Consider the following 16797-nt stretch of genomic DNA (forward strand, 5'->3'; position numbering starts at 1 on the left):
GCAGAGTTCCCAGCCCATGCTTTCTTTCCCCATAGGGCTGGGCAAGTGTGGCTATTTTTGTTCTTCTAGATCCTAACACTCAAGCCAAAGATAACTGGCCCAAGTGTGGACAGCTGACCCAAGTTGAGAATATGAGTTCCTCTTTTTCCAGGTTTTGAATCATATGAAACAAACACGGGACACCGGAACCAAAGGGCTATGTCTAAGCTAACAGCACCATGGAGCCCAAAGTCTCGAGCAAAATCAAACTGCAGAGAGGCAGGAAAGAAGACATCTTTCAGAGAAGCCAAGCTACAAACAGAGTGAAGCAGGTATGCAGAATCCAGACAACATGCCCCAGTGCGGGCAAGAGGGTAACCAATCCTGGCTGAACTTCCTGCAATTTGAATTATTCACGTTCTTTATTACAACACCCCTTTACTTAAGTCAGAATTGGTTTTCTGTTTCTTGGAAACAAGAAATCCCTAAAACGGAAATCAGTGCCAGGAATAGGATTGTAATAGGCTCTATGTAGAACTAGCTGTGGAGTCAAGGCAGAGGGATGGGGTGAAGGCAGGGGTGAGAGAGAGAATTCCCAATTCCATAGAAAACGGGTGGCATAGAGGTAAGAGGTGGCAAAATACCTAAACAACTGCCCCAAATCTCTTGGGCCCAAGCCACATGTCACTAAAGCCAAAGCTTCAGATTTAAGTAATCAAATGTTGAAATGGAGGAATGTGTTAATTCCCTTTGGACATAATTTAAAAAGTCAGTGGCAACGAGTTTTCTGTACCAGGTTGTCGGGCTAAAAGTAAATAGGAAAAAGCAGGAAATTACACATCTATGTTTCATAAAGGGAATTCTTTTCTGCTGAGATTGCTGAAGGTAAGATCCGGATATTATTCATGAATTTAGAAAAGCTCAGGGCTCAGGAGCCTAGCAGTTGAAAGGAGGATAGCTAGACTAGTTGGGGAAGCTCAGCCCTTTTCCACAGGATGAACATGCCTATCACCCCCAGCCCCCAATTTCCAAACCCTAGTAAAATACGTCCCTAGATTGGAATGTAACCTGTGGAGGGGAGGGATTTTTAAGGGCAGACTAGGGAAGAAGTGCTTCCTGTCCTACAATCCAATCCTCTTTCAAGTCACTCTTCCTCCTTTATTCTCTTGAGGACAGAGCCATTAAGAATAATGGGGTCTAAGAAGAGCTGAATAACAAAAGTCCTGAAGGAATGGTCATTAGGTGGCCTGGTGATTAAGAGAGCAAGCTTACTCGCTCCCCCGGCCCACCCCAGAAATTCTCGGCATCACTTTTTAGTCAGTGATGCACTCAAGAAAGACAATGATTGAAAGCCCACTGAAATACTGGGTAGTTATCACCAGAAGAACCTGTCTTAAACAAGCAACTACACCAACTCACGCCAACGGCCTCTTCTGGAGGCTCCGACTCAAGCAGAAAAGGATGCTGGCACCAGACGTTACTTACTGTAGACAGGAGGACTCTCTAATGTCCTTCAGAAGAGTAAGTCTGAAGGATAACAGAAAAAGGAAATCCTTCTAATGGCCAGATCCTAGGACTGTCAGACATGACTTAGGAACATAGTCTACTGCTAACAGCCAAGAAACAGATTTGTGGTATTTATTTAGGGGCAGACTAGTGACCAGTATGTGATCCTGTTTTCTAGGTTTCTTCCCCACCTCTAAGTCATCCTCCTTTTCTAATCGATAATTTTTGCTGAGGTTTTTCCTACTGTATTGCTGATGTGATCGTAGTACAGTGTGCCAATAAACCCAGAGGTCATTCTGTCAGGATGGTGGTTATAAGCACTGGATAGAGACTGAAGGGCAGACATTTGTTGCTGTACCTATAATACTGGATGACATTAGGCAAGATTATCTTGAAGGGTAAGTTTGTTCTGCAGAGAAGAAATATAGTGGTAAGACATTAGTGGAAACAACTTGTCCACATGCAGTTCTTGGGAATGATTTTAAAGTCCCATTTTTTTTTTTTACCAGGTGACCCCTTTTTCAAGGATTCCACAAACATGGTACAAGACTGTGTGTACAGTGCATATTCCTATGAAGAGGTCCTGCCCCATCATCCTGGCCACAACTGAGACCCCTGATGACATTGAGATTCAGTCTCTGAAGGACCTGAACTAAGATACAAAGACAGGTAAGCAAGCAAGGGTCAATGGAGTTGCGAGGCTCTATAGAGCTGGGCTCAGAGTGTGCACCATGGAAGTTCAAAGGCATGAACAAGCCAAGGTGATGGAGACAGGGCTAACATGTCACCCATGTGAGGAAGCAGAAATGAAGAGGCCTTCAGAGAAACCAGTTCACAGAGAGAGAATAAAGCAGATGCATAGATGCTTATGTGTAAGAGAAAAAGAATGAGGAAGACAGAGGGAAAGAGACACAGAGGGAGAGGGAGAGCAGAAAAAAAGGAGGGTAGGGGACAGAGACAGAACTAGACAGAGCCAGAGGCAGCTAGAGACACAGAGAAAGAGATGAACCAAACCACTGGTAACCTTCTGGATGCCACACTGTCAAGCTATACTTCCTGCAATTAAATTCCAGATTTCTGATGCTTTTTAACAATTCTGCTTTACAAGCTATTTTAGGTAGATTTCTGATTCTTGCAACCAAACAATTATTGAGCTAAACATCTGCTCCTTGATTATACCTGCTTTAAAAAAAACATTTTTTTTACTGCAGTATAGTGGATTTATAATACTGTGTTCCAGGTGTACAGAAGTGATTATTTTTGCAGATTATATTCCAATATAGATTATTACAAGATAATGGGTATAATTCCCTGTGCTATACAGTAAATCCTTGTTGCTTATCTATTTTACACATAGTTTCTGTTAATGCCATACCCCTAATTTGTCCCTCCTCACTTCCCCCTCACCTTTGATGACAGCAGGTTTGTTTTCTAGGTCTGTCTGTTTGTGTTTTGCATATTACATTCATTTGTATTTTTTTAGATTCCACATGTAAGCGATGTCATAAGTATTTGTCTTTCTCTGTTGGACTTCACTAAGCATGATATTCTCTAGGTCCACCCGTGTTGCTGCAAATGGCAGTTATTTCATTTTTATGGCCAGGTAATATTCCACTGTGTGTATCTACCACATCTTCTTAAGCCAATCATCTGTTGATGGGCACTTAGGTTGGTTCCATTTCTTGGCTATTGTAAATACTGCTGCTATAAAGATTAGGATGCATGAATCTTTTTAAATTAGTGTTTTTGTTTCCTCTGGAAATATACCCAGGAGAGGAATTACTGGATCATATGGCAGTTCTATTTTTAGTTTTTTAAGGAACCTCCCCAGTGCTGCACCAATTTATATCCCAACCAACAGTGTATGAGGGTTCCCTTTTCTCCACACCCTCTCCATCATTTATTGTTTGTAGATTTTTTGATGCTGGCCATTCTGACCGGTGTAAAGTGATACCTCTTTGTAGTTTTGATTTGCATTTCTCTGGTAGTTAGTTGAGAAATGATGTTGAGTATCTTTTCATGTGCCTGTTACCCATCTCTGCCTTCAGAAAAATGTCTATTCAAGTCTTCTGCCCATTTTTTGATTGGATTGGGTTTTTTTGATAGAGTTCTATGAGCTGTTTAAATAGTCTGAATATTAACCCCTTGTCAGTCGCATCGTTTGCAAGTATCTTCTCCCATTCTGTATGTCGTCTTTTTGTTGATGGCTTTCTTTGCTATGCAAAACTTACAAGTTTCATTAGGTCCCATGTGTTTATTTTCGCTTTTATTTCTTCTGTATTGGGAGACTGATCCAAGAAAATATTGCTGCAATTTATGTCAAAGACTGTTTCACCTGTGTTCTCAGAGTTTTATGGTTTCATGTCTTATATTTAGGCCTTTTAACCATTTTGAGTTTACTTTTGTATATTGTGTGAGGGAATGTTCTAATTTCATTCTTTTCCATGTAGCTGTCCAGTTTTCCCAGCACCACTTGTTGAAGAGACGGTCTTTTCTCTGTTGTATATTCTTGCCTCCTATGTCATAGATTAATTGATCATAAGTGTGTGAGTAGTAGCGGCATCTTTTAAATGTTTAGTTTGCAACTATGGAAATATATGTGCTGCCTAATAAAAAACTGGGGCACTCCAAAAAGGTGAGGCTCTCAAGGGAGAGGAACTATGTAAGTTGTAACATCTTAACTACTTTCCAAAGACACACTTGGTTTTAGTCAATAGTAATAATAGCTAACGTTTACTAAGCACTTCTTTTAGGCCAGTTTCAAAAGCTGTACATGTATGATTTCAACTACTGTTCATAACAAATGTAGGATATATTATCCTACATTTTACAGATAAGGAAATAGATTAAGGTCACACAGTCTAAGGGGATAAAAGGTATGATCTACTATTTAGATTAAATTGACACTTGGAAAAGAATATATGCATTCATTTAAAACTCACTTCAAATTTTTATTGAATGCCTATTATGTACAAAGTAAAGTACTGGTTTAAACTAAAACTGGTTAGTATCAATGTTACAAATATAAAAAGTCTTCTTAAATATCACTATTCAAAATAAATCTTCCTTTCTGTGGTAAACACACACATACACATGAAGATGTACTTTCAAATTAAGTTTTTCAATTTCCAAAATACCTCCTTTAAAACAGAAGGGAATAAATTCCAACATTGCTATTTTCAATGCATTAACTATTTTAAAGTACACTGGAATATTTGAAGATTGCTTGCTGCAAAGTGGACTCACATGAAAATAAACCTTGCTTTCAGAGGGACGTCTACATTAATACACTGCAATTAATTAAATGGCTATGTAAGTAAGTTATACACACATATCTAAAAAAGTAAAATGACAAGAGAGGAGTTTTTCATGGAAGGTGATGCGTCACCATAGATTCTGCTTCTCTTGATTTTCTGAGCAGAGCTTGCTTGAGGGCACTAATTTTCTCATCAAGTTCAGCCAGTGAATAGTTCTGCTGTAAACAATAACAAATTGCTGAAGTATCTTAATGCAGATAAAGTTCTAAATGTACTATAAATATATAAAATATCCAAAAGCATGGTAAATACCCTTTTCTCATGAGAATTTAAAAACTGAACTATATATTAATGTTGACTATACTATAAATTTAAAGGCATAAAATAACAAGGCTTAAATATTTCTTACTTTTGCTTTTCTAATGACTAAGCTCTCCTGGAACTTTTATACTTTTTGAAAGGATTGTAAAAACATTTTTTCAACTGACTGACTATTCTCATAATCAATAGTAAAAAAAAAAGTATTTAGGATTAGTTTAACTGCTTAAAATAACTAGAAATTCTCTTTTGATAGATTAACTGCAATCAACTACCTCTCCTGGAAAAAATGGATACTCTCAAATATACTCAAAATTTTACAATCAAAAAAATAAGGAGAGGGGGATCAAGATGGCAGAGGAGGAGGATGTGGAGCTCACCTCCCCACACAAACACATCAAAAATACATCTACATGTGGAACAGTTCTCATGGAAAACTAACTGGAACCTGGCAGAAGAACTGTACAACCAAAGCTGCAAGGAAGATCTCTACAAAACCAGGTACGACAGAAAATAAAACACATCAGGTCAGGACGGGTGCCCCTGGGAGGAATATGTAAGGAAGAGAAGGTTTGCATGTGTGGACCCTGGCATTGGGGAGCAAGCAGGTTAGGCCACAATCCTGAATTCCAGTCCTGGGGTCCTGCACAGGGGTGAGAAGTGCCCTTGCCTGCTGGGAAATCCACTGGGACAGAGAGAAGGACTGGAGAAACCTAGACTCTACCCAGGAGGAGTACATGTGCTGGCTTCCCAATAATCAGGGTGGAGAGAGCCTTGCACTGGTGGATGCTGCCTCATTACACTTCCCAATAAGAAGGGGTGTACACCCCCAGCCCTGTTCACTCCACACCACAGACTGAGAGGTCTGGGCCAACTGAACACTGGGAAAAAGACTTGGTCTAGCGATGCAGGGACAGAACAGGGTGCCTAGAGTATGATCCGGGTGGGGCAGGGGCAGCCATTGTCAGAGCACTCAGGAACACAGTGGTTCATCTCCTAGCGAGTGCCCTGGAATGTCCAGTCCACACTGCAGCTTGAGTGCTAGATACGGAGAAGACTGCCACAGAGGCAGCCCAGATCTCAGGCAGCAGTGCAGCCACCTCAATTCCTGCAGTCACAACACTCCTCCATGCCATACCTTTGCACTAGATCCTGGACGAATACAGTAGAGGAAAACACGTAGCCTTGGGCTGCTTCTAAGCAGAACCACAAACACCTACACAGGCAGTGCATAGGTTCTCTCTGACTGCACTGGGCCTCACTTGCTTCAGCAATCACCTCCTTGGGGCAGGGCACACACTCAAGGGCAAAGAAGCCTGATCTATAACCCAACCCTCTGGGCTTCTACAACAACTGTGAAATAGACCCCACCCTTGACAGGGCGGTGACAGCAACAGCAGAGAGAAAGCCCTGCCTCACACCCTGCACAGGCTTTAGATACTCCAACACCAACCACATCCCCTATTAAGGGGATAATGGCCAGCACACCCAGAGGAAAGACATGGCTGTCATCCATACTAAAACCATCCCTTGCACCAAAGACACTGGATACAGTTTACACAGAAATGTCCCCACGTAGAAACAATCCTTCAAGAAGACCACAGTAGATAACTTTCTGCCTCTATGAATTTAGAAGAAACAGTTAAGTAAAATATATAAAACAAATACTAACAGACATAAAAGGAGAAGTTGACTATAATGCTAGGAGACTTTAACAGCCCACTGACATCAAAGGACAGCTCATCCAGACCGGAAATCAGTAAGGCAACAGAGGTACTAAATGACACAATATACCAGTTGGACTTAATTGATTTGTACAGGATGCTACATCCAAAAAACCCAGAATACACATTCTTTTCAAGCACGCATGGAATGTTCTCTAGGATAGACCGACCATAAGGTCACAAAACAAGCCACAACAAATTTAAGAGGACAGAAATTATTTCAAGTATCTTTTTGACTGAAAATGGTATGAAACTAGAAATCAACCACAGAGACAAAAACAGGAAAAGGAGAATAAAAAACATGCACTAAAAAACCAGTGGATGAATGATGAAATCAAAGAAGAAATCAAAAAATACCAAGACAAACAGAAATGAAAAACACAACTTTACAAGATCTATGGGATGCAACAAAAGCAGTTCTAAGAGGGAAGTTCATAGGGGTATAGGCCTTCCTCAAGAAAGAAAAATCCTAAACAACCTAACCTACCAGCTAAAATAATTAGGAAAAGAACAAACAAAACTCAAAGTCAACAGAAGACAGGAAATAATCAAGATGAGAGGAAATAAATAAAAGAGGTCAAACAAAAATACAAAATATCAATAAAACCAAGAGGTGGTTTTTTTAAAAGATGAACAAAATCGACAAACCTCAAGCCAGGTTCCCCAAGAAAAAGAGGACCCAAACAAAATACGAAATGAAGAGATATAACAACTGATACCAAATACTACAAAGAGTTATATGCCAACAAATTGGACAAACTAGAAGAAACGGACAAGGTTCTGGAAACACAGCTGCCAAAACTGAGTCATGAGGAAACAGATAATTTGAACAGACCAATCACTAAAAGTGAAATAGAATCTCTAATTAAAAAAACACAAAACTCCCTGCAAACAGAAGTCCAGGACCAAACGGATTCACCGGGGAATTCTACCAAACATAGAAGAACTCATACCTATCCTTCTCAAAGAGGAGGGAACTCTCCCAAATTCATTCTATGAGGCCACCATCACCCTGATACCAAGACCAGAAAAAGACACTATAAAATAAGAAAATTACTGGCCAATATTTCTAACAAATATAGATGCAAAAGCCTCAACAAAATATTAGCAAACCGAATCCAACAATACCTTCAAAGGATCATGCACCATGATCAAGTGGGATTCATACTACAGTCACAAGGATGGTTCAACATATGCAAATCAATGTGATACACCACATTAACAAAAGGAAAGACAACACATGATCATCTCAATAGATGCAGAAAAAGCATTTGAAAAAATTCAACATCTATTCATGATAAAAACTCACAAAGTGAAAATATCTCACCATAATAAAGGGCATTTATGACAAACCCACAGCGAACAGAATATTCAAGGGTGAAAAGCTCAAAGCCTTCCAGCTAAATTCAGGAACGAGCCACCGATGCCTACTCTTACCACTTCCATTTAACATACTATTCGAAGTCCTACCACAGCAATCAGACAAGAAAAAGAAATAAAAGGTATCCAGATTGGAAGTGAAGAATTAGAACTGTCACTATTTGCAGATGACATGGTACTCTACGTAGAGAACCCTGAAGTCTCCACACAAAAACTATTAGAACTGATAATGAATTCAGTAAGGTAGCAGGATATAAGATTAATATAAAGAAATCTATTGCATGTCTTTACACTAATAATGAAATATCAGAAAAAAATTTTTAAAGGCCCATAAAAAACCATGTCAAAAACAAAAAACCAAAACAAAAAAAACCTAGGAATAACTTAACCAAGGAGGTGAAAGACCTATATGCTGATAAAATGGCCATACTTCCCAAGCAATCTACAGATTTAATGCAATCTCCATCAAAATACCTATGACACTTTTCACAGACCTAACACATAAACCTAAAAGTTACATGGAAACACAAAAGATCCAGAATTGCCAAAGCTCTCCTGAAGGAAAAGAACAAAGCTGGAGGTATAATACTTCCAGACTTCAGACTATACTAAAAAGCTACAATAACCAACACAGCTCTGTATTGGCAAAAAAACAGACAAATAGATCAATGGAACAGAACAGAGAACTCAGAAATAAACCAATGCACCTATGGTCAATTGATCTACAGACCAGGGAGGTAAGAATACACAATGGAAAAAAGACAGGTTTTTTTTGGTGGGGAAAATGACAGACTCCAGGAAGGCTAAAGCCAAGGACTACTTCCCAGTACTTCTGCTGCCAGTGTCCGTGTCCCTGTGGTGAGCAACAACTGCCCCCCACCCATGCAGGAGACCCTCCAAAACTAGCAGCCATGAGGCTGACACCGTCTTGGTGCTCTGAGCAGGTGTCAGGCCTGTGCCTCTAAGGTGGGAGAGCCGAGTTCAAGACATTGGTCCATCAGAGACACCCTGGTCCCACATAATATAAATCAGCAAGAGCTCTCCCAGAGATCTCCATCTCAACACTAAGACCCAGCTCCACTCAACGACTAGCAAGCTCCAGTGCTGGACAACCCATGCCAAACAACTAGCAAGACAGGAAAACAACACCACCCATTAGCAGAGAGGCTGCCTAAAATCATAATAAGTTCACAGACACCCCAAAACACATCACCAGATGTACTTCTGCCCACCAGAAAGACAAGATCCAGCCTCATCCAACAGAACACAGGCACCAGTCCCCTCCACCAGGAAGCATACACAACCCACTGAACCAAACTTACCGAAGGGGGCAGAGACCAAAAACAACAAAACTACAAACCTGCAGCCTGTGAAAAGGAGCCCCCAAACACAGTAAATTGAGCAAAATGAGAAGAGAAACACAGAGCAGATGAAGGAGCAAGGTAAAAACCCACCAAACCAAACAAACGAAGAGGAAATCTACCTGAAAAAGAATTCAGCATAATGATAGCAAAGATGATTCAAAATCATGGAAATAGAATGGAGAAAATACAAGAAACGTTTAACAAGGAACTAGAAGAACTAAAGAGCAAACAATGATGAACAGCAGAATAAATGAAATTTAAAATTCTCTAGAAGGAATCAATAGCAGGTTAACTGAGGCAAAACAGGTAAGTGACCTGGAAGATAAAAGAGTGGAAATAACTAGTGCAGAGCAGAATAAAGAAAAAAGAATGAAAAGAATTGAGGACAGTCTCAGAGACCTCTGGGACAACATTAAACACACCAACACTCGAATTATAGGGGTCCCAGAAGAAAAAGAGAAAAAGAAAGACACTGAGAAAATATTTGAAGAGATTATAGTTGAAAACTTCCCTAATATGGGAAAGGAAATAGTCGACCAAGTATAGGAAGTGCAAAGAGTCCCATACAGGATAAATCCAAGGAGAAAGATGCCAAGACACATATTAATCAAACTATCAAAAATTAACTACAAAGGAAAAATATTAAAAGCAGCAATGAAAAAAACAACAAATAACATACAAGGGGATCCCCATAAGGTTAACAACTGATCTTTCAGGAGAAACTCTGCAAGCCAAAAGGGTGTGGCAGGACATATTTAAAGTGATGAAAGGGAAAAACCTACAACCAAGATTACTCTACCCAGCAAGGATCTCATTCAGATTTGAAGGGGAAATCGAAGGCTTTACAGACAAGCAAAAGTTAAGAGAATTCAGCACCACCAACCCATCTCTACAACAAATGCTAAAGGAACTTCTCTAGGCAGGAAAGACAAGAGAAGGAAAAGACCTACAATAATAAACTCAAAGCAATTAAGAAAACGGTCATAGGAACATACATATTGATAATAACCTGAAATGTAAATGAATTAAATACTCCAGCCAAAAGACATACACTGAGTAAATGGATACAAAAACAAGACCCGTACATATGCTGTCTACAAGAGACCCACTTCAGACCTAGGGACACATACAGACTGAAAGTGAGGGGATGGAAAAAGATATTCCATGCAAATGGAAAACAAACAGAGCTGGAGTAGCAATACTCATATCAGACAAAATAGACTTTAAAATAAAGACTATTACAAGAGACAAAGAAGGACACTACATAATGATCAAGGGATCGATCCAAGAAGAAGATATAACAATTGTACATATTTATGCACCCAACATAGGAGCACCTCAATACATAAGACAAATGCTAACAGCCAAAAGGGGAAATCGATGGTAACAAAATAATAGTAGGGGACTTTAACACCCAATTTTTACCAATGGACATCATCCAAAATGAAAATAAATAAGGAAACACAAGCTTTAAATGATACATTAAACAAGATGGACTTAATTGATATTTCTAGGACATTCCACCCAAAAACAACAGAATACACTTTCTTCTCAAGTGCTCATAGAACATTCTCCAGGATAGATCATATCTTGGGTCACAAATCAAGCCCTGGTAAATTTAAGAAAATTGAAATCATATCAACTATCGTTTCTGACCACCACGGTATAAAACTAGATATCAGTTACAGGAAAAAATCTGTAAAAAATACAAACACATGGAGGCTAAACAATACACGACTAAATAACCAAGAAATCACTGAAGAAATCAAAGACAAAATCAAAAAACACCCAGAAACAAATGACAATGAAAACATGACACCCCAAAACCTATGGGATGCAGCAAAAGCAGTTCTAAGAGGGAAGTTTATAGCAATACAATCCTACCTCAAGAAACAAGAAACAACTCAAATAAACAACCTAACCTTACACCTAAAGCAACTAGAGAAAGAAGAACAAAAACCCCCCAAATTAGCAGAAGGAAAGAAATCATTGAGATCAGATCACAAATAAATGAAAAAGAAATGAAGGAAATGATAGCAAAGATCAATAAAACTAAAAGCTGGTTCTTTGAGAAGATAAACAAAATAAACCATTAGCCAGGCTCATCAAGAAAAAAAGGGAGAAGACTCAAATCAATAGAATTAGAAATGAAAAAGGAGAAGTAACAAATGACACTGCAGAAATACAAAAGATCATCAGAGATTACTACAAGCAACTATATGCCAATAAAATGGACAACCTGGAAGAAATGGACAAATTCTTAGAAGTTCACAACCTGCCAAGACTGAATCAGGAAGAAATAGAATATATGAACAGACCAGTCACAACCACTGAAATTGAAACTGTGATTAAAAATCTTCCAACAAACAAAAGCCCAGGACCAGATGGCTTCACAGGCAAATTCTATCAAACATTTAGAGAAGAGCGAACACCTATCCTTCTCAAACTCTTCCAAAATATAGCAGAGGGAGGAACACTCCCAAATTCCTTCTACGAGGCCACCATCACCTTGATACCAAAACCAGATAAGAATGTCACAAAGAAAGAAAACTACAGGCCAATATCACTGATGAACATAGATGCAAAAATCCTCAACAAAATACTAGCAAACAGAATCCAACAGCACATTAAAAGGATCATACACCATGATCAAGTGGGGTTTATTCCAGGAATGCAAGGATTCTTCAATGTACGCAAATCAATGTGATAAACCATATTAACAAATTGAAGGATAAAAACCATATGATCATCTCAATAGATGTAAAGAAAGCTTTTGACAAAATTCAACACCCATTTATGAGAAAAACCCTGCAGAAAGTAGGCATAGAGGGAACTTTCCTCAACATAATAAAGGCCATATATGACAAGCCCACAGCCAACATCATCCTCAATGGTGAAAAACTGAAAACATTTCCACTAAGATCACGAACAAGACAAGGTTGCCCACTCTCACCACTATTATTCAATATAGTTTTGGAAGTTTTAGCCACAACAATCAGAGAAGAAAAAGAAATAAAAGGAATCCAAATTGGAAAAGAAGTAAAGCTGTCACTGTTTGCAGATGACATGATACTATACATAGAGAGTCCTAAAGATGCTACCAGAAAACTACGAGAGCTAATCAATGAATTTGGTAAAGTTGCAGGATACAATATTAATGCACAGAAATCTCTTGCATTCCTATACACTAATGATGAAAAATCTGAAAGTGAAATCAAGAAAACACTCCCATTTACCATTGCAACAAAAAGAATAAAATATCTAGGAATAAACCTACCTAAGGAGACAAAAGACCTGTATGCAGAAAATTATAAGACACTGATGAAAGAAATTAAAGATGATACAAATAGATGGAGAGATATGGAGAGATATACCATGTTCTTGGATTGGAAGAATCAACATTGTGAAAATGACTCTACTACCCAAAGCAATCTACAGATTCAATGCAATCCCTACCAAACTACCACTGGCATTTTTCACAGAACTAGAACAAAAAATTTCACAATTTGTATGGAAACACAAAAGACCCTGAATAGCCATAGCAATCTTGAGAACGAAAAATGGAGCTGGAGGAATCAGGCTCCCTGACTTCAGACTATACTACAAAGCTACAGTAATCAAGAGAGTATGGTACTGGCACAAAAACAGAAAGATAGATCAATGGAACAGGATAGAAAGCCCAGAGATAAACCCCCGCACATATGGTCACCCTATCTTTGATAAAGGAGGCAGGAATGTACAGTGGAGAAAGGACAGCCTCTTCAATAAATGGTGCTGGGAAAACTGGACAGGTACATGTAAAAGTATGAGATTAGATCACTCCCTAACACCATACACAAAAATAAGCTCAAAATGGATTAAAGACCTAAATCTAAGGTCAGACACTATAAAACTCTTAGAGGAAAACATAGGCAGAACAATCTATGACATAAATCACAGCAAGATCCTTTTGGACCCACCTCCTAGAGAAATGGAAATAAAAACAAAAATAAACAAATGGCACCTAATGAAACTTAAAGCTTTTGCACAGCAAAGGAAACCATAAACAAGAGGAAAAGACAACTCTCAGAATGGGAGAAAATATTTGCAAATGAAGCAACTGACAAAGGATTAATCTCCAAAATTAACAAGCAGCTCATGCAGCTCAATATCAAAAGAACAAACAACCCAATCCAAAAATGGGCAGAAGACCTAAACAGACATTTCTCCAAAGAAGATATACAGATAGCCAACAAACACATGAAAGAATGCTCAACATCATTAATCATTAGGGAAATGCAAATGAAAACAACAATGAGGTATCACCTCACACCAGTCAGAATGGCCATCATCAAAAAATCTACAAACAATAAATGCTGGAGAGGGTGTGGAGAAAAGGGAACACTCTTGCACTGTTGGTGGGAAGTTAAACTGATACAGCTACTATGGAGAACAGTATGGAGGTTCCTTAGAAAACTAAAAATAGAACTACCCAGCAATCCCCCTACTGGGCATATACCCTGAGAAAACCATAATTCAAAAGGGGTCATGTACCACAATGTTTATGGGAGCTCTATTTACAATAGCCAGGACATGGAAGCAACCTAAGTGTTCATCGACAGATGAATGGATAAAGAAGATGTGGCACATATATACAATGGAATATTACTCAGCCATGAAAAGAAATGAAATTGAGTTATTTGTAGTGAGGTGGATGGACCTAGTCTGTCATACAAAGTGAAGTAAGTCAGACAAAAACAAATACCGTATGCTAACACATATATATGGAATCTAAAGGAAAAAAAAGTCATGATGAAGTCCTAGGGGCAGGACAGGAATAAAGATGCAGATGTAGAGAATGAACTAGAGGACACAGGGTGGGGAAGGTTAAGCTGATACGAAGTTAGAGAGTGGCATGGACTTATATACACTACCAAATGTAAAATAGATAGCTAGTGGGAAGCAGTCACATAGCATAGGGAGATCAGCTCAGTGCTTTGTGACCAGAGAGGTGGGATAGGGAGGGTGGGAGGGAGACGCAAGAGGGAGGAGATATGGGGATATATGTATGTGTATAGCTGATTCACTTTGTTATAAAGCAGAAACTAACACACCATAGTAAAGCACTTATACTCCAATAAAGATGTTAAAAGAAAAGAAAAAGAAAAAAGACAGTCTCTTCAGCATGTGGTGCGGGAAAGCTGCACAGCTATATGTATATCAAGTCACTCCCCCACACCATATAGAAAAGTAAACCGAAAATAGTTTAAAGACGTAAATATAGGACATGACACCAATAAAACTCCTGGAAGAAAAACATAGGCAAAACATTTTTCAGCCATAAATCACAGCAATTTCTTAGATCAGTCTCTCAAAGCAAAAGAAGTAATAGTAAAAAATAAACAAGACCTAATCAAACTTAAAAGCTTTTGCATAGCAAAGGAAATCATCAACAAATTATAAGACAACCAACATATACTGCAGAGAGAAGACCAGCCCAGAGCATTTGGCTTTGAAGCCCAGCAGGGATGGCTTTTGGGAATCCCACAGGGTTGGGGAAATAAAGACTTCACTCTTAAAGGGCACACACAAAATTTCACACACTCTAGGATCCAGAGCAGAATCAGAAATTTGACAGGAGCCTGGGTCAGACCAACTTTCTGATCTTGCAGAGTCATCCAGAGAGACAGAAATTAGTTGTCGCTCACCCTGGTTACACAGCCACTGGCTGGTGGGCCAGCCATTTTTAGAAGCCTGTTCTAACATGTGGACAACACTGGTGCTAGCAAGTGGCATTGTGGAATCCTCCCTCTAGATTATTAGCCGCAGGACCCAGCCCCGTTCTAGCTCAGCAGCCTGTAGGCACCAGTGCTGGGATGCCTCAGGCCAAAGCAACTAAATGGGCCGGGACACAGCCCCACTCACCAGCAGACAGGCTGCCTTAAGACCTCCTCAGCTAATGGCTACCTCTGGACACAGCCCTGGCAACCAGAGGATCCAGGACCCAGCTCCACCCACAAGTGGGCAGGCACCAGTCCCACAAACCCCTGGGCCCCGGCCCTGCCCTGGAAGCCTGCTTTAACCTCTGAACCAGTCTCACCCACCAAGGGACAGACACCAACCACAAGAAAACCACAGCTCCACAGCCTGCATACCCAGACTGCCTACCAGTAGGCCACACTTTAAACTGGGACCAGCTTGGCCCTGCCCAGTAGCAGGCCAACACAAGCTTCAGGATGTCCTGGATGCCACACTCAACTGTGTCAGGAACCGGCCCCACCCACCAGTGATGCAACACTATCTCTGGGTCGCCTTGGCCATAGAATTAAGACTCCAGGACCTGGCTCTGCCTGCCAGTAGGTCAGCACTAGCTGCAGGACCTGGATTCACCCACCATGTGCAGGCAACAGCCCTGGAGTGTCCTGGAACTTGACTCCAGCCACTAGTGGGGCAAAATTAGCTCCAGGGCTACCTGGGGTTCTGCAGTCAGCCACCGTGTGACCCAGTCCCACCAACCTGTGGTTGGCAGCCTCCACACAAGGCAGGGCCTGGCAGCCAACCAGACTAGGGGCCAACCAAGCCTACTAGTCCACCCACATAGCCAGCCGCAACAGAAGGACCCATGCAGCCCTCATAGGGGGAACCCCTAGAGCACATAGCTCAGGTAACAAAAGGCCAATTCTCCATCGTTGGGAAACATAACCAACCACCAGATACATAAAAGTAAAAACAGCAACTCAGGCAAAATGAGACAACAAAGGAACATGTTCCAGACAAAAGAACAAGATAAAACACGAGAAGAAGAACTAAGTGAAGTGGAGACAGGAAATCTACCTGAGAAAGAGTTCAGGTAGTGATTGTAAATATGACCAAAGAGCTCAGGAGAAGAATGGATGCACAGAGAGAGAAGTTAAAAGTTATTAACAAAGAGTTAGAAAACATAAAGAACAACCAAACAGAGATGAAGAATACAATATCTGAAATGAAAAATACACTAGAAGGAATCAACAGTAGACTAAATGAAAGAGAGGAATGGATCAGTGAGCTGGAATACAGAGTAGTGGAAATCATTGATGCTGAACAAACAAAAGAAAAATGAATGAAAAGAAATGAGGATAGCTCAGGAGACCTCTGGGACAACACTGAGCACACTAATGTTTGCATTATAGGGGTCCTAGAAGAAAAGAGAGAAAAGGGCCGAGAACATATTTGAAGACATAATAGCTGAAAACTTCCCTAATCTGGGAAAGGAAACAGACATCCAAGTCTAGGAAGCACAGAGAATGCCAC

At 40.0% G+C, this 16797-nt stretch overlaps 1 protein-coding gene and 1 long non-coding RNA gene across 5 annotated transcripts in view; one reads left to right on the top strand and one right to left on the bottom strand.

The window, feature by feature from the left end:
• The first annotated feature begins 219 nt into the window (after nt 1-219).
• LOC125963499 (uncharacterized) lies at nt 220-5456 on the top strand. The gene is made up of 3 exons (XR_007475534.1): nt 220-311; nt 1995-2154; nt 5317-5456. It is a non-coding gene; the product is annotated as an uncharacterized LOC125963499 (long non-coding RNA).
• The window catches only part of MBIP (MAP3K12 binding inhibitory protein 1), a 35495-nt gene continuing 23121 nt past the window's right edge, over nt 4424-16797 (bottom strand). For 3 of the 4 annotated variants that reach the window (XM_004269975.3, XM_033428392.2, XM_033428391.2), the window contains one exon: nt 4424-4960. In XM_004269975.3, coding sequence (XP_004270023.1) covers nt 4853-4960 — 108 coding nt within the window. In that variant the 3' untranslated portion in view covers nt 4424-4852. The remainder of the gene's footprint in view (nt 4961-16797) is intronic. The other variant, XM_012533084.3, reaches the window with a different exon arrangement.

Source organism: Orcinus orca, chromosome 2, assembly GCF_937001465.1.
Source record: "Orcinus orca chromosome 2, mOrcOrc1.1, whole genome shotgun sequence".
NCBI classification, from domain to species: Eukaryota; Metazoa; Chordata; class Mammalia; order Artiodactyla; family Delphinidae; genus Orcinus; species Orcinus orca.